The sequence below is a fragment of the Armigeres subalbatus genome, chromosome 3 (assembly GCF_024139115.2).
Source record: "Armigeres subalbatus isolate Guangzhou_Male chromosome 3, GZ_Asu_2, whole genome shotgun sequence".
In the NCBI taxonomy this organism is placed as follows: domain Eukaryota; kingdom Metazoa; phylum Arthropoda; class Insecta; order Diptera; family Culicidae; genus Armigeres; species Armigeres subalbatus.
In genome coordinates this window covers 197,186,710-197,207,541 of record NC_085141.1, presented here as the reverse complement: position 1 = coordinate 197,207,541, position 20,832 = coordinate 197,186,710, and the positions used below count along the sequence as shown (strand labels likewise).

Here is a 20,832-nt window from a genome sequence, read left to right as displayed (position 1 = left end):
AGCGATAATAGTAAACCACTAAATGATAGAAGCCAAATTACTAAATCGAAACCATCTTTGGCTGAACATTTCGTTTAATGAACAAATAATAATAATAATGTGGAATACGTATAAATAGCATTGAAAATGTAAATGCCTATGTCAGCAAACGGTGTAGTCCCATACAATCACAGTCCCTAGTAGTCACAATCAAAGGAGTATGGATTTGTCTTAGTATTTAGTATGACGCATTCATTTGATTAAATTAGTTTTATATATTATAATTATGCTACAATTGAAGTGACGTATTAGTATTTAAATTTATATTTTATAAACTTGATCATACATTTCTTGTATTGCTTGACACCATTTAAGCGCATATCCTTGAGAATCCTCTAAGTAATAAGTTCGATGCGGCTGGAAATATATACGAGAACATATTATTTCACTTACAAATAACAATAAGGATTCTATAACATTCCCCAGAAAACCATACCCCAGAAAACCATTCCCCCAAAAACCATTCCCCAGATTACACTATATCCCAAAAAAAAGTTCATACTTTTAAATATATTCCTGCAATGAAAAAAAAAACGATTTTGTTTTTATAAACATAAATCAATCATTGAAAAAATAAACCTTATTACCGAATGACCGAATTTTTGACCGAATCACATGAATGGTCGCTTCTATAGGCGAATTTACCAGAAAAATAGAATCTGCAATGGAAAGATCCATTAACTACGTAACGCAAAAATTGAGTATTTTCAATCCCCCTCCGTAATTTACGTAATTTGTGGACGTTCCCAATGAAACACTAAACGTATGCTAAAAAAACCCTGATTAATCCACCTAGCGGCGTTGGTGCCTTTCTCGTGCAAAAAAAAAACTAAAAAATATGAGTGAGTGTTTTTTAGCGTGTGTGTGCATGCATTGTGCATAGAAAATAGTATTTTGAAAAATGAGACAGGATTTTCAGTCGAATGGAAGTTGTTGCGAGTAATTCGGCCAATGCGAAGTTTCAAAAAGTGTGTCTACAAAATTTTGTACACATACACACACCCACGTACATACATACACACACAGACATCACCTCAATTCGTCGAGCTGAGTCGATTGGTATATAACACTATGGGTCTCCAAGCCTCCTATCAAAAGTTTGGTTTTGTAGTGATCATATAGTCTTTACGTATACTTAGTATACGAGAAAGGCAAAAAGTTAAAGTTTGAGCGAAGTTGTGCGTCCAGCATCCATTTATGATTAGCCTTATTCCCGGCTAGGCAAATCCTAAAAGTAACTTTTATGTGGATTCTCCTATACTGCCATCATATGAAAATTTGTCCCATGTTTGCTGGGATTCTTATGTACACGTAACAGTTATGACGGCAGTATTGGCAGGAGGTGTTAATAACCACGCATACACAAAATTTGTTTGTAAATTTCTATAAATTTATGCCAATAAACATGTGTAAATATTTCTGAAAAAAATAATTTAAGCTCTTTTTAGTGGAATGTATTCAACCGTCTAAGACGAGTTAAGTACTCTCCATTTAATTCCACTACGTTTTGTTGTCTTTTGCAGATAAGTCGTCTTAGACGGTTGGATGTGTAAATATGTGTGTTTCAAAATCAGGCATCATCTACTTGTTTGCCATACTCCGGGCTAACGCATGATTTGAAAGAGGGCATATTCCAGGAATGACAGGGTTGTAAATATTCTGCAGCACTGGATGAAGGGGATATTTTTTTATATTTTCTTCTTTGGAATCGATCTCACATTCCCGGAGAGGAAGGGGAGTAAACAACAGAACTCACATCCCCCAGTGCGCCACAAATATGAAATTCACCACAGTAAAATGTACACATTCACCCAGAAAATGGCAAAAATTTACCACGCGTTTAAATGGGCCACTCACATTCATGTTACCGCGGCAAAATGAGCACCCTGCCAGGGTGAGTTGTGTGTGGATGAATTGTAAGTTGAAAGTTGGTGCCAGCAATTTTTTTTTCTTGACGCTACACAGTCCCACTCACGACGGCGGCGATGAGATTGACCGTAGAATATAGGGTAAATGATGTATTTTGGACATCTGAATATATTTTGGACTTTTGGTTATATTTTACGTGTTTTTCAACTTAGCTTTCTTTAAATAAGTAGGAATCATGTGTCTCCTTGGCCTCTTCCATAATCACATTTATAACCACATTCATGTAACAAAATAAACAAAATATAGCCAAAAGTCCAAAATATATTCAGATGTCCAAAATACCATCGTTACCCTACTGAGATCCATGTTTTTACTGCATTGACTTTGACATCGGGTTACCGCTCCTTGAATTCATAGGGTAAAGTGCCCAATAGTGGACCCCCAACCAATAGTGGACCCCCAGCCATTTTTTGCATTATTACAGCACAATGTAAACATTTTGCTATGAAATTCCATTGGGAGATCCTACCTTACAGTCCTATGATTTGATTACATGCATTGGAAATGCTATGGAAACTAAAATTAGATGATTTTTTAAAATTCTATAAAAGTAAACACGAGAGTTTCCATTATAGGAATATTTTGGGGGATCCATAATAGAAAAGAAGAACGTTTCGAAACGGAACATAATAATCAAATGAAGTGTCGACTACAGGGAATCAATTTCCTATTATGGACCCCCAAGGGGTCTACTATAGGGCGAATTCAGTCAGACTTTAAAATGTTAATTTCAACGAATCATGTCGCGCATTTGAGTGTTTCACGTATGTATCGTGCAGGGGAGATTCAGACTTTGATATTAGATATCACGCAAAATAATAATTTGAAAATTTCCACTCCTTATGTTAGGAAGAGCAAAATTTCGCTACTAGGGGGTCCACTATCGGCCATTTTACCCTACCATTTACCCAAATCAATACCATTCGAAAACAAAGATTTTGTGCAAAAATTGTTTCATTTCTCATTTTTTTGTGACTTTTTCAGCAGTGAGATAACAACAAAACATGACGCAAATTGATTCTAAATTGTCTGTTTTGGTATTGATATAGGAGCATGTTATTAATAATGGAACGGATACCCAACAACCCTGGTGCATGAGACAAAAGAATGTACCACCAATTTGCCTATTTCCGAATAAATGAGTATTTAGAAAAAAGAAATTCGTTAACCTTATTTCGGGTAAATTCATGTTTTTCGAGAAGAAATCATTTACTCATTTTCCTTTTTCCGGGCTAACACGTGCTTCAAAAGAAGAAATAATCTACTTTGTTACCCTATTCCGAGCCAATGCCGTAAAATGAAACAGTCATTTATTCATGTGAATTATTGTGGACACACGCGTGCGTAGCACAAAAAAATCATTTTACTTATTCCGGAAAAATGCGCTTTTAAAAGAAGGAATCATCGATTCATTTGCCTTATTGTGGGAAAAGGCGTGGGTGGTGAGTGGGTGTTATTTCCCAACAAACTATTCGAACTGAGTAAGCTATTTTTGAGGCTAAAGAAAATTATTTTTAACGAAATAAACGCTTTATCAATTTCCAATGTTTGTTGGATGTTTACTCAAGCAAGGTGTGTCAATTAAAATAAGAAGAAATTCATTCTTTCTGTTTTGACCATGGTCATTATGCCATAAGGCCCATCGTATTTGAAACTAGGGGAAACTGGACACACATAATCCCCGTCTATTGTTTCGGATATTACTCGATGTAACAGGAATAAATTCTTGTAATCTTGTAATCTTGTAATATCAACGCACCCTTTGACCATAGCCTATCTGCGTTGTATTTAAATACCGCTGAGCGATACGTCTACTGGGCAACACGTCCGGTGTGCACTGCACTAAGATCTCCTTAGATGCAACCGGACCGAGATCTTACTTAAGGCTCCCAAGGGTCCGTTTCGTTGTGATATGTTGCCATAAAATAGAAGTATATGCACTTGCTTTTCTAATCTACGAGAATATTTAAATTTATTAATGATATTGATTAGTGACAAGTAAATTCATTCATCGATCAGATTAGAACGAGCTCAGTGCAATTGAAATATAAACGCAATACTTCTGCAATTCACAGAAGATGTTGGGATTGTCCTTGAAGTAATCACGTTGTGAACACAGACTTCCTGTATTGACGGTGGTTGTTATGAATATGAATACCACTGCTGATACCGGAACAATAAGATTTTCTTCATCACTGGTCGTCTGGAAAGAGGTAGATAAAAGAATTGGGCCGCTTTCACTCGCCGGCCCGCAAAACATTAGTAAGTAATTAATCTTACTACTAAGACAAAAATACAGTTCTAATAATTCTGTCTTATTAATGGATATCACACATGCCCATCTGATACTCAACTTAACCAAAAACATATCCTCAATACTTAATAAAATGATAACTGTATATAGTTTCTATTATTGTCCATATATACCTACTATTCAATCTAGGATTCCAAATCGGATAAATTAATTCAGTTGCTAACTAAAAGCTTATCCTCAACGCTTTGGCTGTCAATAGTCTCCACAATATGAACCTTAAAGGTTATAACTTTGTTCAATCCTACATCTGTTTATATTAAAACTCAATCCTAACTGCCCTGAAACCGCTTTCAACACATAACTGCCCTGAGCACAGCCACTACATGCGACCCACAGGACCCCAATCGAGGACGACCTACACTATACCGTTGTGAGCTTACACCCTCACCTGGGCTGTGCGACGCTGAAAACATGCTCCTAACGTTTGATGCCTAAAAATAAGAATAATTAAACTAATTACACTAAATCTTACACTTTTGATCGAACCCGGCTGACATTCGCGTTAAACAATGTGTTCCATGAGTGCTGATCACTCATGATAACGCCCCGAATCGGCGAATAAAATTCAGTTTAACGCAGAGTTTAAACCCTCTCTTGCGCTAAGTAATGCTGAAAACCTAACTTCTAGGAATTTGATTCGTAGAAACAAATTATACTGAAATTGGTGCGTGGCAAAATAAGTTATACTATTAGCTAATTTAGTTAAACCCTGACTACCCCACATTATACTGGCCCGTTTGGAGTCATCCAGTGGCACTTGGTCTTAGCATTCGTTTTCTTTTTAAATTCTATAACAATTCACCACGCTTACCCCCATATTAGTAATATGTAGAACGAATGCTTGACTATTACTATACTAAGTATAGTAAAAGACCGGAAGTAATAATTGGGCCAGCCACCACCCTCGATGTAACACACGGTAAAAAATCAACACGCTCAATTCAACTGTTCCATCTATTGAATGATCAACTTTACAATCACTATTATTGAAAATGATATTCCTTTGATTTTGAAGTGGTGTCACACCTTTCACAAGTGTGTTGAATGCGGACAATTCCATAACATCAACATGATTGATCAAAGTGCTACTCACTGGATGTTGAAATGGTTTGCACTTCGATCAGCACCAATGTCTCCACTAGAATTGAAAGTGCTATGCTATTGAATTCACAAGTTCAAGGCTATTGATTTAAGAGTGGAGCGATATTGGTGTTGTTCTAAAAATAGATGACAGTTCTTCCATCTGTTCTGCTTATTTCAAGAAGTATTTCGAAGTGTGAGATGGAGTCGTGGTAAGACGAAGGACTTTCAATCAAAGGTATGTTATTCAAATCTAAGCTGAGGCAATTCTATTTTTTATTTTGTTGTTTTATATACAAAATATTGTGCACGTCAAATGGAAGAGGTGGTCTGTCAATGTGACGATCTCAGCTATTGATATTGATTTGATTCGAAACTAGTGCATATTTAAATGCTGAACAGTTTGCATGGACGTGCATATTTTTACCGTGTATGTTTTCCGAAAGCAAATCTCAACAGGTTGGTGACTTCATACATCAGTGTGGTACTGTCATGCAAACATACACAATCATTTCTCTGTGGTGCGCTTTCAAAGAACACAAATGCGATTTACCTTTAAGCACTGACTAAAAGTGGTTGCTTATCATTGAAAATTCTTTGGGACACAACAGAACGATTTAAGATAGAATACAATAAAAATAGTCATTGTAAGTAAACTTGTTCTACACTGCCGTCATGTGCATATTTGTCCCATATTTCCTGGGATTTCCTAAGTACATGGGGCAGTTATGCGTATAATGGCAACAGCTGTAGTAAAAGTGCAATTCAATACTAGATCGAACAGTACAGATTGTGATCTCTTGAGTATTTTCGTGGCTTTATTTATATTTGTTGGTTGAAAACCAATATTGAAAGCATTTACTCGTAAGTAATAAAACTAATCACAGTTGAGTATCCTTAACTACACATTGCTCTGGTTAAAGAAATAAAGCTGCAAATTTAAATTACGCTCGTACTGCTTTAATGAATAAATTGATGTGTGAATAATTACATTCATTCAAACTATCAGACTAGAAATGTTAAAACAGATCAATTAGTGACATGCAATACAGTAGCTGTAATATGCAATGGGGTACAACAAACGCCGCAATACATGCAATATCGGGATCAAGTATGTTCAAACTATGGGGATCAAGTGTCTTTGTTGGGTATTCATATAAAAATGAAGTAAGCATTGATCGTTTAAATGAGTTTATTTAACTCTACAATAATAAAACTATGTCCACTAAAAATTTGACATGTGCTAAGTTATTAACCTTTCTTATATGAAGAAAAAGGTTTGAGAAAAATAATAAAAATTCTAAAACCCACGTACATAAAGTAACTAATATCAAATGTTACTCAGATTCAGTCATCTCTCTAACAGATCTTTTCACACATATCAGTTGTGAGAAAATGTTAATAGTTAAACAGGGAGGGATCATGTGTCCCCGGGAATCGCGTGTGTCCGATTTCCACTACAGTTTCTAAAAAATCTAACATAATGGCCCTTGCACATCCAACTCATCAAGATAAATTTTTTATGTACAATTGTATGCTCCATTCTATTCTATTGAATTCTCCATCTATATATCCTGTTTTCTGGGAGCGGAACATCCTTGGGAATGGTTTTCTGGGTAATTTAGGGGTTTGAAACATAATTTTCCTCAGATGAATAATAATATTTGAATACATGTGCTATAAAGACAAAAATCGATAGACTTTTCTACATGTTTTGACACATAATAATTGAAAAAAAATACATTCAATACATGGTGGTACAACAAATATTTGAGCTTCAGTACTTTACCGTTTTGTGTCGTTTGTACTCGTTCATATACATACCGTGTGTACAAAAAACATTTTGAAATTTTTAGCTTCTGCACGCAACTGATCGCTCCATGGTATTTCGCCTTTCTTGACCATCTGCACTGGATCGATGTATATAAGCTTAGGGCCTGTAGTAAGCAGCAACATTCGTTTTCTCGGTACGTAGAGGGCTCCTTTTCTTTTGTTTACAAAACCTTTCTTAAGAATCAGTTCTCCCTCGGCAAATGGATGCCACATATCGGATTTTTGTTCTTCTAGTATTGTGTTTTTCTCTTCATCATTGGCAGGAATTTTCAAAACTAAAATAACAAATTTAATTATGTTTGAGATTTACTCAAATTAATGAAATAATGAGTCTTACAGTTACTTATTTTATTAATTAATGCTTCAGTATCAATTAATTATTAAATGATTAATCAAATCAAATTTTGATAGTTGTGAATGGCGCTGACATATGTGATACAGCTACATCCAGATTTTTTTACACGGTTTGGTTTTAGTCGTTTAAGACCTTCAGCGTCAATGAAACAAATAGTTACCATAACGAAAAAATTGACTAAAAATCAAAGAAAATTCAGGGGGTATTTAAAAAGCTGTGAAAATTCAAGTTAAGTGAGAAATTAATGAATTCCAACCGCGTAAAAAAACCTGGGTGTACTTGAATAAATGAAAATAAAAAATCTGCTTAATCCAAATAGCGGTGTTGGTGCCTTTCTCGTGCAAAAAAAAATACTAAAAAAATTTGAGTATTTTGTAGCATGATTTGTTAATTAAAAATAGTATTTTGGCCATAGCTTCTCATCCCATAGTCGAATCTAGCCAATTCTCAATAGCATACAATGGGACAGAATTTCCCGATGGATGGAACTTGTTGCGAGTAGTTCTATCAATGTTATATTGCAAAAAGTGTGCCTACAAAATGTTGTACCCATACACACATACATACATACACACATACATACACACATAACAGACATCACCTCAATTCGTCGAGCTGATTCGATTGGTATATAACACTATGGGTCTCCAAGCCTTCTATCAAGAGTGTATTATACGAGAAAGGCAAAAACATGGTTTAACAGAAAGTCTGTGCAGGGTTGCAACGCTAAGATGATACACTTGAAATATGTATTTAATTAGCATACCATTATTTTAAATTTGATATGTAGCAACAAGAAAATTAATAAAGTTTCATTATTTATTTAGCAGCTATTATTTATTTATTACCAGACTAAGGCCGGAGTGGCCTGTGCTGCACATAAAAGTCTTCTCCATTCAGCTCGGTCCATGGCTGCACTTCGCCAACCACGCAATCTGCGGAGGGTCCGCAAATCGTCCTCCACCTGATCGATCCACCTTGCCCGCTGTGCACCTCGCCTTCTTGTTCCCGTCGGATCGTTGTCGAGAACCATTTTCACCGGATTACTGCCCGGCCAACCGCAGTCTTCCGATTTTCGCGGTATGAATGATGGATGGTTCTCCCAACAGCTGATGCAACTCGTGGTTCATTCGCCTCCTCCATGTACCGTTCGCCATCTGCACCCCACCATGGATGGTACGCAGAACTTTCCTTTCGAAAATTGGTCCTCCACGAGCACCGTCCAGGTCTCGTGGCTGTAGAGCTATTACCGGTCTAATGAGCGTTTTATAGATAGCCAGTTGGGTACGGCGGCGAATTCTATTCGATCAGAGAATTTTGCGGAGTCCAAAGTATGTACGGTTTCCAGCCACGATGCGTCTCCGAATTGCTCTGCGTGTATCATTTTCGGCAGTCACCAGTGAGCCCAAGTACACGAATTCTTCGACCACCTCGATTCCGTCACTACCAATACAAACTCGTGGTGCGTGGCTCACGTTGTCTTTTCTTGAACCTCTTCCTATCATATACTTCGTCTTCTACGTATTGATGACTAGTCCAAACCGTCTGATGTAGGCTTCCTTCAGCTACTCAAAGTTACGTGCTATAATATCAAAGTCGTCGGCGAAACCAAATAACAGGATTTCCTCTTTCAATCCGATGTTAAATAGCAGGCACGACAGACCATAACCTTGTCGTAACCCTCTGCGCGTTTTAAAGGGACTCGAGAATGCCCTGGAACTCGAACTACGCACATCACCCGATCCATCGTCGAAATGATCAACCGTGTCAGTTTATCCGGAAATCCGTGTGCGTGCATTAACTACCATAGCTAGTCTCGATGGATTGTATCATATGCGACTTTGAAGTTGATGAATAGATGTTGTGTGGGCACGTTGTATTCACGACATTTCTGCAATACCTGACGTACGGTAGAGCCCATAAATCCCGCCTGGTACTTCCCCACGAACTCTCTTGCAATTGGTGTTAGTCGGCGGCAAAAAATTTGGGAGAGTACCTTGTAGGCGGCGTTCAGCAATGTGATTGCGCGGTAATTGCTGCAATTCAACTTATCGCCTTTTTTGTAGGCACAAGATACCTTCCATCCACTCCTGCGGCAAAACCTCATCCTCCCAAACCGTGGTGCAGCGCTCTAGCCAGTGCCTCACCACCATGTTTGAAAAGCTCTCCTGGTAGTTGGTCAACCCCAGAAGCTTTGTTATTTTTAACCAGCCGAACTCCTCCTGGATTTCCTGGAGATCCTGAGCCGGAAATCGTATGTTCTGGGCGTGTGCTCCCAAGTTCGCCACCATGCCACCATCCTTATCTGCATCATCGCCATTCAGGTGCTCTTCGTAGTGCTGCCGCCACCTTTGGATCACATCACGCTCGTTCGTAAGAAGGTTCCCGTCCTTACACATATAAGGCTGTGGCGGCACGTGGACCTTACGTGAACAATTCAGCATATCATAGAACTTTTGTGCGTTATTAGCGCTGTACAGTTGCCAGTCTCTTCACGGTATTAATCTTCCTGCGGGCGCTTTTTCTTCCGAAAAATCGAGTTCTATATGTTCCACGCCCGTTTGTATCGTGTCTCGGTCACCCTCGAGTGGTTTTATAGCAATCTCGGCCATGCTGCATTATTCTCTTCCACTAACTGCTCACATTCGCCGTCATAACAGTCGTTTATTTAGCTCGGAGGCACCGTGCCTAGTGCAGCGGTTGCTGTGCTTCCAACGACGGATCGAATATATCTCCAGCCAAATTCAAGAGAAGTTGCTCCTAAATGCTCTTCCGTTGGGAGTGCCACTTGCAGCTGCTGCGCGTAGTCTTGGGCTAGTCTACCGTCTTGTAGCCGCCCAATGTTTAGCCGCGGCGGACGACTCCGACGTGTGTTGTACACCGTCGAGAGTTTTGAGTGCAGACATACTGCAACGAGGTAGTGGTCGGATTCAGTGGGCATCCATCGTTTGTCTGTTCCAGCTCTGTATAGAAGGCTTCTTTCTCGTCGTCGGGTCTCCCTTCGTGTGGGCAGTGCACATTAGGGTGGCTCAAAAAACACTTTTACAATTTTTTGATGGGCCGCCCTCTTATTCGATTCAATTTGATGCCCTGATGCTCTGGACAAAATTTCAGCCAAATCGGTCAACGTTTGGGCAGTGCTAAAGTCGTTGGAAGTTTATATGGAAAAATGTATGCAGAAACATCCTTAAACAGTGATTTGCAGTTGGATGGCACAATTTACGATCAAGTACCATGAAACTCATTCAGTTCTTGTAGAATTTAATGCAGAATGTTATGCTGAAAACCGCGAGAAGATTAGAGTTTATTAGGCAAAGATATTTGCATTTTACTGGAGTGTTGTAGGGGTGAATATATTTCTTTTCAAAGGTAAAAGAAACGAAATTTGCTCAAACCTCACTTCAGAGAAATGCTTATAACTTAGCCGGGCAAACTCTAATCTTCTCACGTTTTTTTGCATAACATTCTGTATGAAATTCTTCAAGATCGGAATGAGTATCATAGTTCTTCATCGTAAGTTGTGCCGTCCAACTGCAATTCACTGTTTTTGGATGTTTCTGCATACATGTTTGCATATAAACTTCCAACAAGTTTAGCACCGCCCAAACGTTGACCAATTTGGCTGAAATTTTGTCCAGAGCATCAGGGCATCAAATAGAACCGAATAAGAGGGCGGCCCATCAAAAAAATTGAAAAAAGTTTTTCTCATACTAATTTGAGCCACCCTAGTGCACATTGATGATGCTATAGTTGAAGAAATGGCCTTTTATCCTCAGATGGCACATCCTTGCGTTGATCTCCTGCAGCGCCACCACGTCGAAGTTGTGGAAATGTAATTTATCGTAGGTTTTCAGAGGTGACCCAGCTTAGGGCTGCAAGCCTCTTTAATAAAGAAAAAAATCACCGTAGCTTATGCTGCTGCAACCTGTGAAAACTAGCGGCATGCAGTTCCATGTTCCAAGCTTCCAATCCTAGGTGATCCTTTATTCGTCGCCTAGGTCGTTGCCGATTGTATCGAGTCGTATTCGTAATGATTAGTTTTAAAGGTGGCTTAATGGGCATGTGCAAACCTCCTGTCTCGTCGGAGGGCCATCGTGTCAGGTCTGTTTAGTGTCTCACCTAACACCTGAACTTGGGCTTGTGCGCTTTGGGCGGCACACGGTCACTTTGGCGCAGCCTGCTTGCGGATACTCGCAGCTTTTTGTTGAAGTTCTACAGAGTCCACTGTCGAACCCACCGTATCCTAGGCAGGCACCATGTGTGAACATATGTGAATTGCAAACCCTGTTACTGTGCCAATTCAATAATTTTCCCAAAACTAATTTCAATTTGAGAAAGCTTCTGGAGCTCTGGAATACATACCAAAGTAGACGATTATTATGAATAAACTGTTAAATCCCCCCGTCACTTCGCGCAGCGTGATCGCTTTCACACTAGTACACTAGGAAAATAAGGCTAAAAACACGAGGTTTGACTTGTAATTGTCTACCTAATATATTTATATATTTTAAACCATCATTGGGGCTGTATCAAGTCTGTTGATGTAATAAATAATAAATAAATAAACTAATATACAGATGCATTCAGGATGTGCCTGTGACCGTTATTAACGAAAAAATGTCCATTCATTCTGAACTCGCCTTTCGAAAGATATAATATCCAGGCGTCTGCTATGAAAATTTCAAAATATTTCATCTAGGGAATCGAAAGTTGTAGCAGTTACAAATTTAATGATTTTTGCGTTCGATATTTCACTAATATTCACCGAATATATATATATACCGTGAAATTCCTCCTGATTACATCCAAATAAATTATCATCAAATATGCAATTTGCAACCTCAATCAACTATAACCTAAAACCTATTCTTTGAATAATGGAAAAAAAATAGCAAAGGATGTTAGAAATAACATTGTTCTAATATCAATGACAAAATAGACAATACAACCACAATACGGTATTCAAATTACAGAATTATTGCACTTCAATTTCCTAATCTTTACAATGTTATGAAAACTCATATGTGAATATGTACGTTATGTGGAAGATATTGATTTGGAAAATGTATTGAGGTAACCACTTTCCTTCGAAGGGACTCGAACCCATGACCCTACAGTGCGCTAGACTGGTGCATTAACCAACTAAGCTACGAAGGACCTTCGTCGGCCTTCGCAACCTAGCGGCTACTGTACTATACACACGTGAAAGTATTGGCTTGAGAAATGGCCTGCGAGTGATTTGACTATGCGTCCAATTTGGGAATCTCGAGCTCGTTCAGTAGCCGCTAGGTTGCGAAGGCCGACGGAGGTCCTTCGTAGCTTAGTTGGTTAAAGCACCAGTCTAGCGTACTGTAGGGTCATGGGTTCGAGTCCCATCGAAGGGAAAGTGGTTACCTCCAATACATTTTCCAAATCAATATCTTCCACATAGGGTACATATTCACATATGAGTTTTCCTAATCTTACCAAAGTATAAATATTGTCTATGACAGACAAGTAACTACACTCTGTATGATGATTCTGCTTTTATCAAATACTAGCAGACCCGACGAGCTTTGTTTCGCCTAACATTGATTTATTCTTGATTTACATGCCAAATTTGGTTCCATGTGCTTGATTTTCTCTCGAGTTATGAAGAAATTAGTGTTTCATTTGTATGGGAGCCCCCCTTTCCAAAGCGGGAAGGGGTATCGAACCATCTTAAGAACCTTCCCCGGGCCCAAAAACCTCTGCATACAAATTTTCACACCGATCGGATCAGTAGTTTCCGAGTCTATATGATTCAGACAGACAGAAATTCATTTTATGTATATAGATAAAGATGATAATAGTTGGTAACGCGCTGAAACAATTTTGCCTTTCATGGGTACTGGGTAGTTGGTAAGACTAGTAACCAACATTTAAACAACAATGTACATCATTTGTTGTTAGTTATACAACTACATCCAGTTCGATTCAAGCAGTGGTACGAAACGAGTTCCATTTGGGGAAAAATGGGAAAGGCTAGATCACACGAGGAAAACCGCCTTTTCCGAGAACGGTAGACGGAAAAAGCACATATGCACCACTTTGGAACGTCTCAACAATTTAACTGAATTGCTGAACTACGATGCATTTACTTAATAAATTAATGCATTTACTACATAAATTAACTGACACAGGGAATACTAGTATCCGACTTAGAACTAGAAGAGGAAAATTATCGCATTTCCATAAAACCAGGTAAGAAAATGAGAGATTTTAAAAGACTGAAACTATTTAAGAAATATTTCACTGTCATGAGACGAGTTTAGTACAATTCCATTTAATTCCACCAAATCGTATTACTTTTACATATACGTATTTCGACCTTAACTGTAAGGTCGTCTTCAGTGTCTCGTACTTGACTCGACTCAAGTCGAGTTATGTACATAAGCTTGAACACGGCTCAAAAAGTGAAAATGTAACATAAAGCTGAAATAACAAAAGGCTGACAACTCGTAGGAAACAGATTTAATGGTAGAAGCAGGCATTACAACATCATCTGAACAGGGTATATTATCTTTCTTGGTACAAAGATATTATCCCTAATCGAAGAGCGTCTGGAAAGATATTATCGTTTGAGCATCTGATGATGATACTGATAGCAAACGCAGATTGGATTTTTTTATTATTCCGAAAGTGTTGTAACTTTGTTTATTGAATGGATAGATAACTGAGATCAATATCACATCATTTCATTAGTATCTTTGCTCGGAAGACAGAATTTAAAAACAATGCAAGTCAATGTCCCTCGCGAGATGGAAAGGAAAGGAACATGAACTGGCTCTGATCGTTGATAGCCACTTTAAATTGTGCTGACCATAGGCATGTTGTCATCCTCATGGGGATCTTAGATTACCTTTGACTTACAATCTAATGATAGTGAATTTGTGCATAAAGGCAGAACTATTCAACTTTCTTGACATTGGTGTCCTATTCGAGTTACTTCACCTGTGTTTAAAATATTCAAGCTGAAATCGTTTCCGGATCTGTTTCAACCAGTATGTTTATAGTGACGTGCGATTAATTACGTGGAGAAGTGACTGCATGAAGAAACCAAACAGGTGTTGCGTTGTTCGATGTTACGTCAAAGACTATATTTTTTTTTGCTTTCGATACGACGATAATGGATATTGTCAGCCCAGCATTAGAACTGGGTATGAAAGAAGAGAGGCTGCGCTCCACGACAAGGAATTAATTTATTTGACCTTCCGTTTTGATGGGGAAAGCATAAGTAAGTAATTACTCTTCATTCATCACTCGTCGTCCTCCCTCCTTAATTCTTTAGTTTTTATTCTTCTTTCTTTATTCTTAATTTTTATTTCTTTATTCTTCATTCTGTGTTTCCTTCTTCTATCTTCCATCTTCCACATTTCTTCTTAATTTTTCTTCTACTTTCTATATCAATCATTATCTATTATTTATTGATTCTTCATTTTTTCTTTATCCATCTGCCCTTCTAGCTTCTTCTTTCATCCTTTTACTTTGTTCTTTCTTAATCTGAATCTTTGTTCTTTATTCACCATTCAACTAATCAATTTATTGCATTCCCCAAATTTCAGCCTTTCGATACTTTACAGCCTCCTGATACAATTCAGCCTATCGATACTTTCAGCCTTATGAGTATGCAGTCTAGTCTTTCGACCTTTTGTAGGACACGCCCAATGTTGGCAGCCGTAGAGGCTGGTTTGTCTCTGGACAAGATATTTGGAGCCAACTAATTGATATATCTCGGGTACTTATTCAAAAGGACGTATGTGATTTTGTAAGCAAAGATTCAAATGTCGATTTGTCCAATCTGATGGCACTCCCACGCAAACCAACACCACCAACATGTAGCCGAAGGCTTCTCCTACTTGTCTGAGGTGATGGTTTGCGTGGGAGTGCTATCAGATTGGACAAAACGACGTTTGAATCTTTGTTTAAAAAATCACATACGTCCTTTTGAATAAGTACCCGAGATATTATCAATTTACAAAACGTTTGGACGTAAACTCCCCCCCCCCACAGATAAAATTTTTAGTAATTAAACGTAAAGTTAATATAAGTATATGCTTCATGCATTATCTATTCCAACAACTAAATAGTAAATATAAAAGTTACTTACCCATATCCACTGATGATGAATTAATCTCCGTCGAAGGTGCTCCAATTTTCAACCAATCTTGTCCGAGCAACCTGGTGATTTGTTCATTATCTAATCCAGGCTTTATGTTATCCGGAAAATCATATATTTCTACTGTAGGATCTTCTTTGGTACATTCACCACTTAGTAGAGCAGAGATTAAAAAGGGTGGACTCATTTTCCGTATTGTTACAAAGTCTATATCTTCCAAGAATGTGTGGCTTCGTATACTATCGTAATGCGATTTGTCCTTCACGCCTAATCTTTTCTGAGGATTCAATACGAGAAGTTTCTCGATTAAATCTGCAGCGATATGATCGAATTCGTTTGGAAACGTCAATTCTAATTTCGTTATTTTTTGAAATATCAAATAATCATTCGGACCTTGGAAGGGTGGAAAACCCGCAATCATTTGATACAAAATGCAACCAAATGACCATATGTCTGACGCATTTGTTGAGTCCCTTCCTTTGAGAATTTCAGGAGAAACATATTGCGCCGTTCCAACGAAGCTTCTGCGTTTTCGATGCGTCGGCGCGGATCGCTCATCAGATTCACACGCACTATCCTCTTTCTCATCGCTACTTATATTATCTCTTTTTGTATCATCTATGCGTGACGATCCAAAATCTGCGATCATTATGTTAAATTTATCATCTAATAGTATATTTTCCGGTTTAAGATCTCTGTGTATAATATTATGAGCATGCATCTGTTCGATTGCATTCAAAATTTGCGCTGAATAAAATCGTACACATTCTAAGTCGAGCTTTTTAACTCTCTCCATTAATTGTAATAAAGTTCCGTTTTTTGCATAAGTCATTACAAAATATAACTTCGACGGATCTTGAAACGTGCAAAACAAGTTTAGAAAGCCGGGTAAACCGCTCAATCTGTTAAGTGCTTCTCGTTCACGTTTCACATATTCTTGTTTACGTTCGCGAATAATTTGTTGTTTTTCGCAGACTTTCACTAAAATAATTTGGATTGAAACATAATACACCACATTTGCTGTAACTGCGCATGCAACGTACCTGCCCATTCTTTAGACGTATGTATATCCTTAGCTAAATAAACTACGCTGAAGCTGCCTTCTCCTATTAGTTTTCCAAACATGAAGTCATTAGCATTTCGTCTAGCTCTGGTGTTGCCAACATATTTCTTCTCTACTTCGACCGACGAACCCATTTTAAGAAGATTTATGTATATTTATGTATGTCGACCTAGAAAACAAAAAAAAGTTGGTTTCCTGTTAATATCAACACGATTATTTAGATAATAAGTACATATTTATAACATAATACAGTCGCCTCTCCACATCTCGATATTGAAGGGACCAGAGCTTTAAATAATCGATTATTTTTTATGAAGCCCATAGGCCTTCTTTGTCACCTCACTTCTTAACATATTCATATTTGGCTCTGCACTGTCAATTTTCGAAATGAATATGGGTCAGTTTAAATTTTGCAAATTATTAAATTCTCGTTAAACTGAACATTTGGATGGTTTAAATAAATACACATATAGATTCAATCCCGACTTTAAAATAAGGCGCATTATAAGCGGCAAATGTCAACATAATCAAGGCTAATTATGTTTTTTTCGCGCTCAGTCACCATACTCAGTGGTAATCAAATGAATGAATATATGAAGAAGTAAACTGAGTAAGTTATTCTATGTTTTGAATATTCATGCGACGTTTGTCAAAATTCGGGGTGAAGTTGCTTCGTGAAGATGAATATTTCATGCTCTGGAAAAGACCATCGAGATAGGGAGAGATCGAGGAATGGAAGGAAAATTGAAATAGGGCACTGCACGGAAACATCTCTTTCTCTTTCGTTCCTCATAAACTTTGACGTTTACTGGCCTTGTTGTTTTCTAATTTCTTTGCAGTAAGAAAGAGACAAAGCAGTCCGTGCAGTGCCCTATGGGTACTAGATCTAAAAAAAAGCACGTTGCTATGAAAACGACAACAAAACAAATCTAGACCAACATTTGAAAAGGGCGTAACAGCCAAAAATTATGTCTTCTGATTCTTCGTCTACATATATGGCTATATATTCAGAATCAGAAGGAATAAATTTTGGCTGTTACGCCCTTTTCAAATGTTGGTCTAGAAATGTCGTTTCCTGTTGTTGATGTGTTTGTTATTGTCCAAAGATGGTCTAGTAGCCTAAAAATTTGAACATATCGACATAAGGAGAGTGAATCCTGAACAAAATATGATCAGAACCCATCGAGATAGGGAGGTTATCGAGATGTAGGAAGCCCAAATGTCTGTAGAATGAAGGGATTGAGGAAACCATCGACATAGGGAGAGATATCAAGATATAGAACATCGAGATGTAGAGAGTCGACTGTATTAATTGCAATATTTTGTTTTTATTTTACCCGAAAAAAAGCCATTAACTAAAACCAAGTATTTTAATGTTTACATATAAAAAAATTAACTGCTAAACTAAAAGTAAGAATATTATTTACCCTAGAATATAAAAAAGCTTTGCACAACAATAATAAAATAGACATCTGCTTAAATTAGTTTGATACATTGCAGTAGCCTCCAATCTCTCAACCATCTGCAGTGTTTTTTTAGATTTATTAAAGAAGGTTCTTAGCGCTGGGCTGGTCCTAAGGGAAGATCAATTAATTACATAACGCAAAAAATTGTAATTTTCAACCCCCCTCCCCACTATGTTACACTTTTTGTATGAATCATTGAATTTTTTTTGTATGAATTGTCACACTTCCAGCAATCCCCCCCCCCTCTTCTACCCTCTGAGCGTTACGTCATTTATGGATGCTCCCTAACAGGTCCTAACGTTGACTATTCCTCAGAATGTACCATCCAAGAAGAAGCATTTATCATAATGTAGGGGCAAGTGGGGCAAGATCGCCATATGGGGCAAGAAACTACGAAACAACAATAAACGAAATTAGGCACCCTATTACTCACACATGTGTCTAACTTTTCAATAGTAATGACGAATACAACAGAGCATGATGAATACAAATATTTCTAAAAAATAGCCACTTTTGTACAGTAAAATCATTTGTTTACTTAGGTCATGTTTTTCGTCTCTGTGCTAGCAAATATGGCAGTCGATGGGAGGACCAAATTGAAATAATTTCATTTGGTTTCCGCGTTTTTCAAAAAAATAAATAATTTTATGATGCGTGAAATTAGGGCACCTCATGGTATATATTATAGACTAACATACCCGAGGAATTTCGTTTCGCCAAAAATTGATTTATTCTCAGATTAATTCTCGAGTTGTGAAGAAATTGATGTTTCCTTTGTATGGGAGTCCCCCTTTCCCGAACCTTCCCCGGCATACAAATTTTCACCACGATCGGTTCAGTAGTTTCGGAGTCTATAAGGTTCAGACAGACAGAAACTCATTTTCATGTATATAGAAGAATATATTCAGTGGCGAATCAATGACTACCTGAGCGGTAAACCTAGAGCTCATTATGTTAGATCTCATTCCGTACAATACTATACGTAAAGGCGATCTACATTTTAAACTTGTTAAGTTCAGTTCATCCAAAGTTAAGTTACCATTTGTGAATTTATATAAGATGTGGCTAGCACGAGTACCTACTCTATGCCCCTAGAAAACCGAAAAAATCATTTACCATGATTTGCTTTGTAGCCGCATTTTTTCCCCAGCACTGACCAATCGTCTTCGTCATTTATAAATACTGGGAAATGACTAACATAACTTGAAGATAGTGTTCTAATCATTGCATAAATTGATCTACTGCCCGGATACAATACTATTGTAAACTTTAAATTTTATCATTTTTATTCTATGAAAAATAAAGTAAGTAAAAGTAGATACAAATGATAAGTTGATAGCCTTTTCTTTAAAAAAAGTAAGGACGCAGAAATAAATAAAGCAAATAAATTCTAAATTGCTATGGTACACAATTTTGTTCCCATACAATTAATTCATTTTACATGATTTACACGCCCGCTGTTTACATCTAGCAAAAATTAAACGAAATTTATCAACATTTATCTAATCAGTAGAAGCAAACTATCAAAAAAAAATGTTTCAGTAGCGCTCCGAGTATGAGCCATGACACCAATTCAGTTTTTCATATCCTAATAATACATAACACACAATTTTAGTAACTTACCGCAACTGTAGCTAGATTTGGTGACTTTTTAATAACTAATTAGCCATGTTTCAAACGGTTCAAACAATTTAAAACCAAAAAATTATTTAAAATATTTTCATGCCACAAACCAAATTATTTTTATTGACGACCGTCAGCAAACGTACACGATAAATTGAAATTCTGTTAATGATGGTTTGCATTTGCACTAATAAAAAGAATGCGACTGTCTTGAGTTGTATTTAATGAACTTTGTGTAACATTTTCATATGCACGGTAAAAATTGTAAAAAAAATTAAAATAGATATTGTCGCGCTTCCCGGATAAAAGTGTACCATAGGCTCAACAGTGTAAACGATTGATTTACCATATGCTCTACGGTATACAATAAGATATATTGTTTCTTGATGGTTGTCCATATTGTATCAACATCGTGGATATAATACTTCAACATAGTTCTCTAATGTATTCCGTGTATAGTAGAAAATCGAAAATTTGTTTTCAATAAAATGAAATATCTGCAGTTATCAGACGTCGCAACTCATTTCTGATTAGTGCGCATGATAGTACATCCATGCGTGCATGATGCGCACCACTAATGAAATATTTCAAATTGTCGCGACTCGCGTCGCAGCGCGAGTGCTCAATCGCGCGGTCCGGTTTGGTGCCGGCCCGACAATAACAATACTTCCAATTGTTTTTAGAACATTTACTGTATAAATTTTAATCAATGATAACTTCTGAAAATGTTGTTCAAATTGCATATAAGCATATAACAATATTTATCCCATTGCCGCAAATATGCATTGTTTTTCTTAAAATTTCATTGTTGAGCGGTAGAGCCAGGCTATAGACATCCCTATCTAACTCCCTTAGCCTAAAAATAGCCACCATGTCCCGGGCACAGTGTGCAGATAGACCGCTGTCAGTTGCATGAGATGTCAACAATCGTCAACAACACCAATGATTGTAGCTTGATAATTAAAAATATCCACAACAATAAAAGAGCAGGAT

General features: G+C 37.4%; 1 protein-coding gene across 1 annotated transcript; it reads right to left on the bottom strand.

Annotated features, from left to right (window-relative positions):
• Positions 1 to 234: 234 nt before the first annotated feature.
• LOC134224918 (3-phosphoinositide-dependent protein kinase 1-like) lies at positions 235 to 20,001 on the bottom strand. The gene is made up of 5 exons (XM_062704573.1): positions 19,840 to 20,001; positions 16,731 to 16,919; positions 15,679 to 16,668; positions 7,187 to 7,470; positions 235 to 396 (listed from the first exon to the last, which is right to left on the bottom strand). The coding sequence occupies exons 2-5, from the start codon at positions 16,882 to 16,884 to the stop codon at positions 301 to 303; spliced, it is 1,524 nt and encodes a 507-aa protein (XP_062560557.1). The 5' UTR covers positions 16,885 to 16,919; positions 19,840 to 20,001; the 3' UTR covers positions 235 to 300.
• Positions 20,002 to 20,832: the final 831 nt, after the last annotated feature.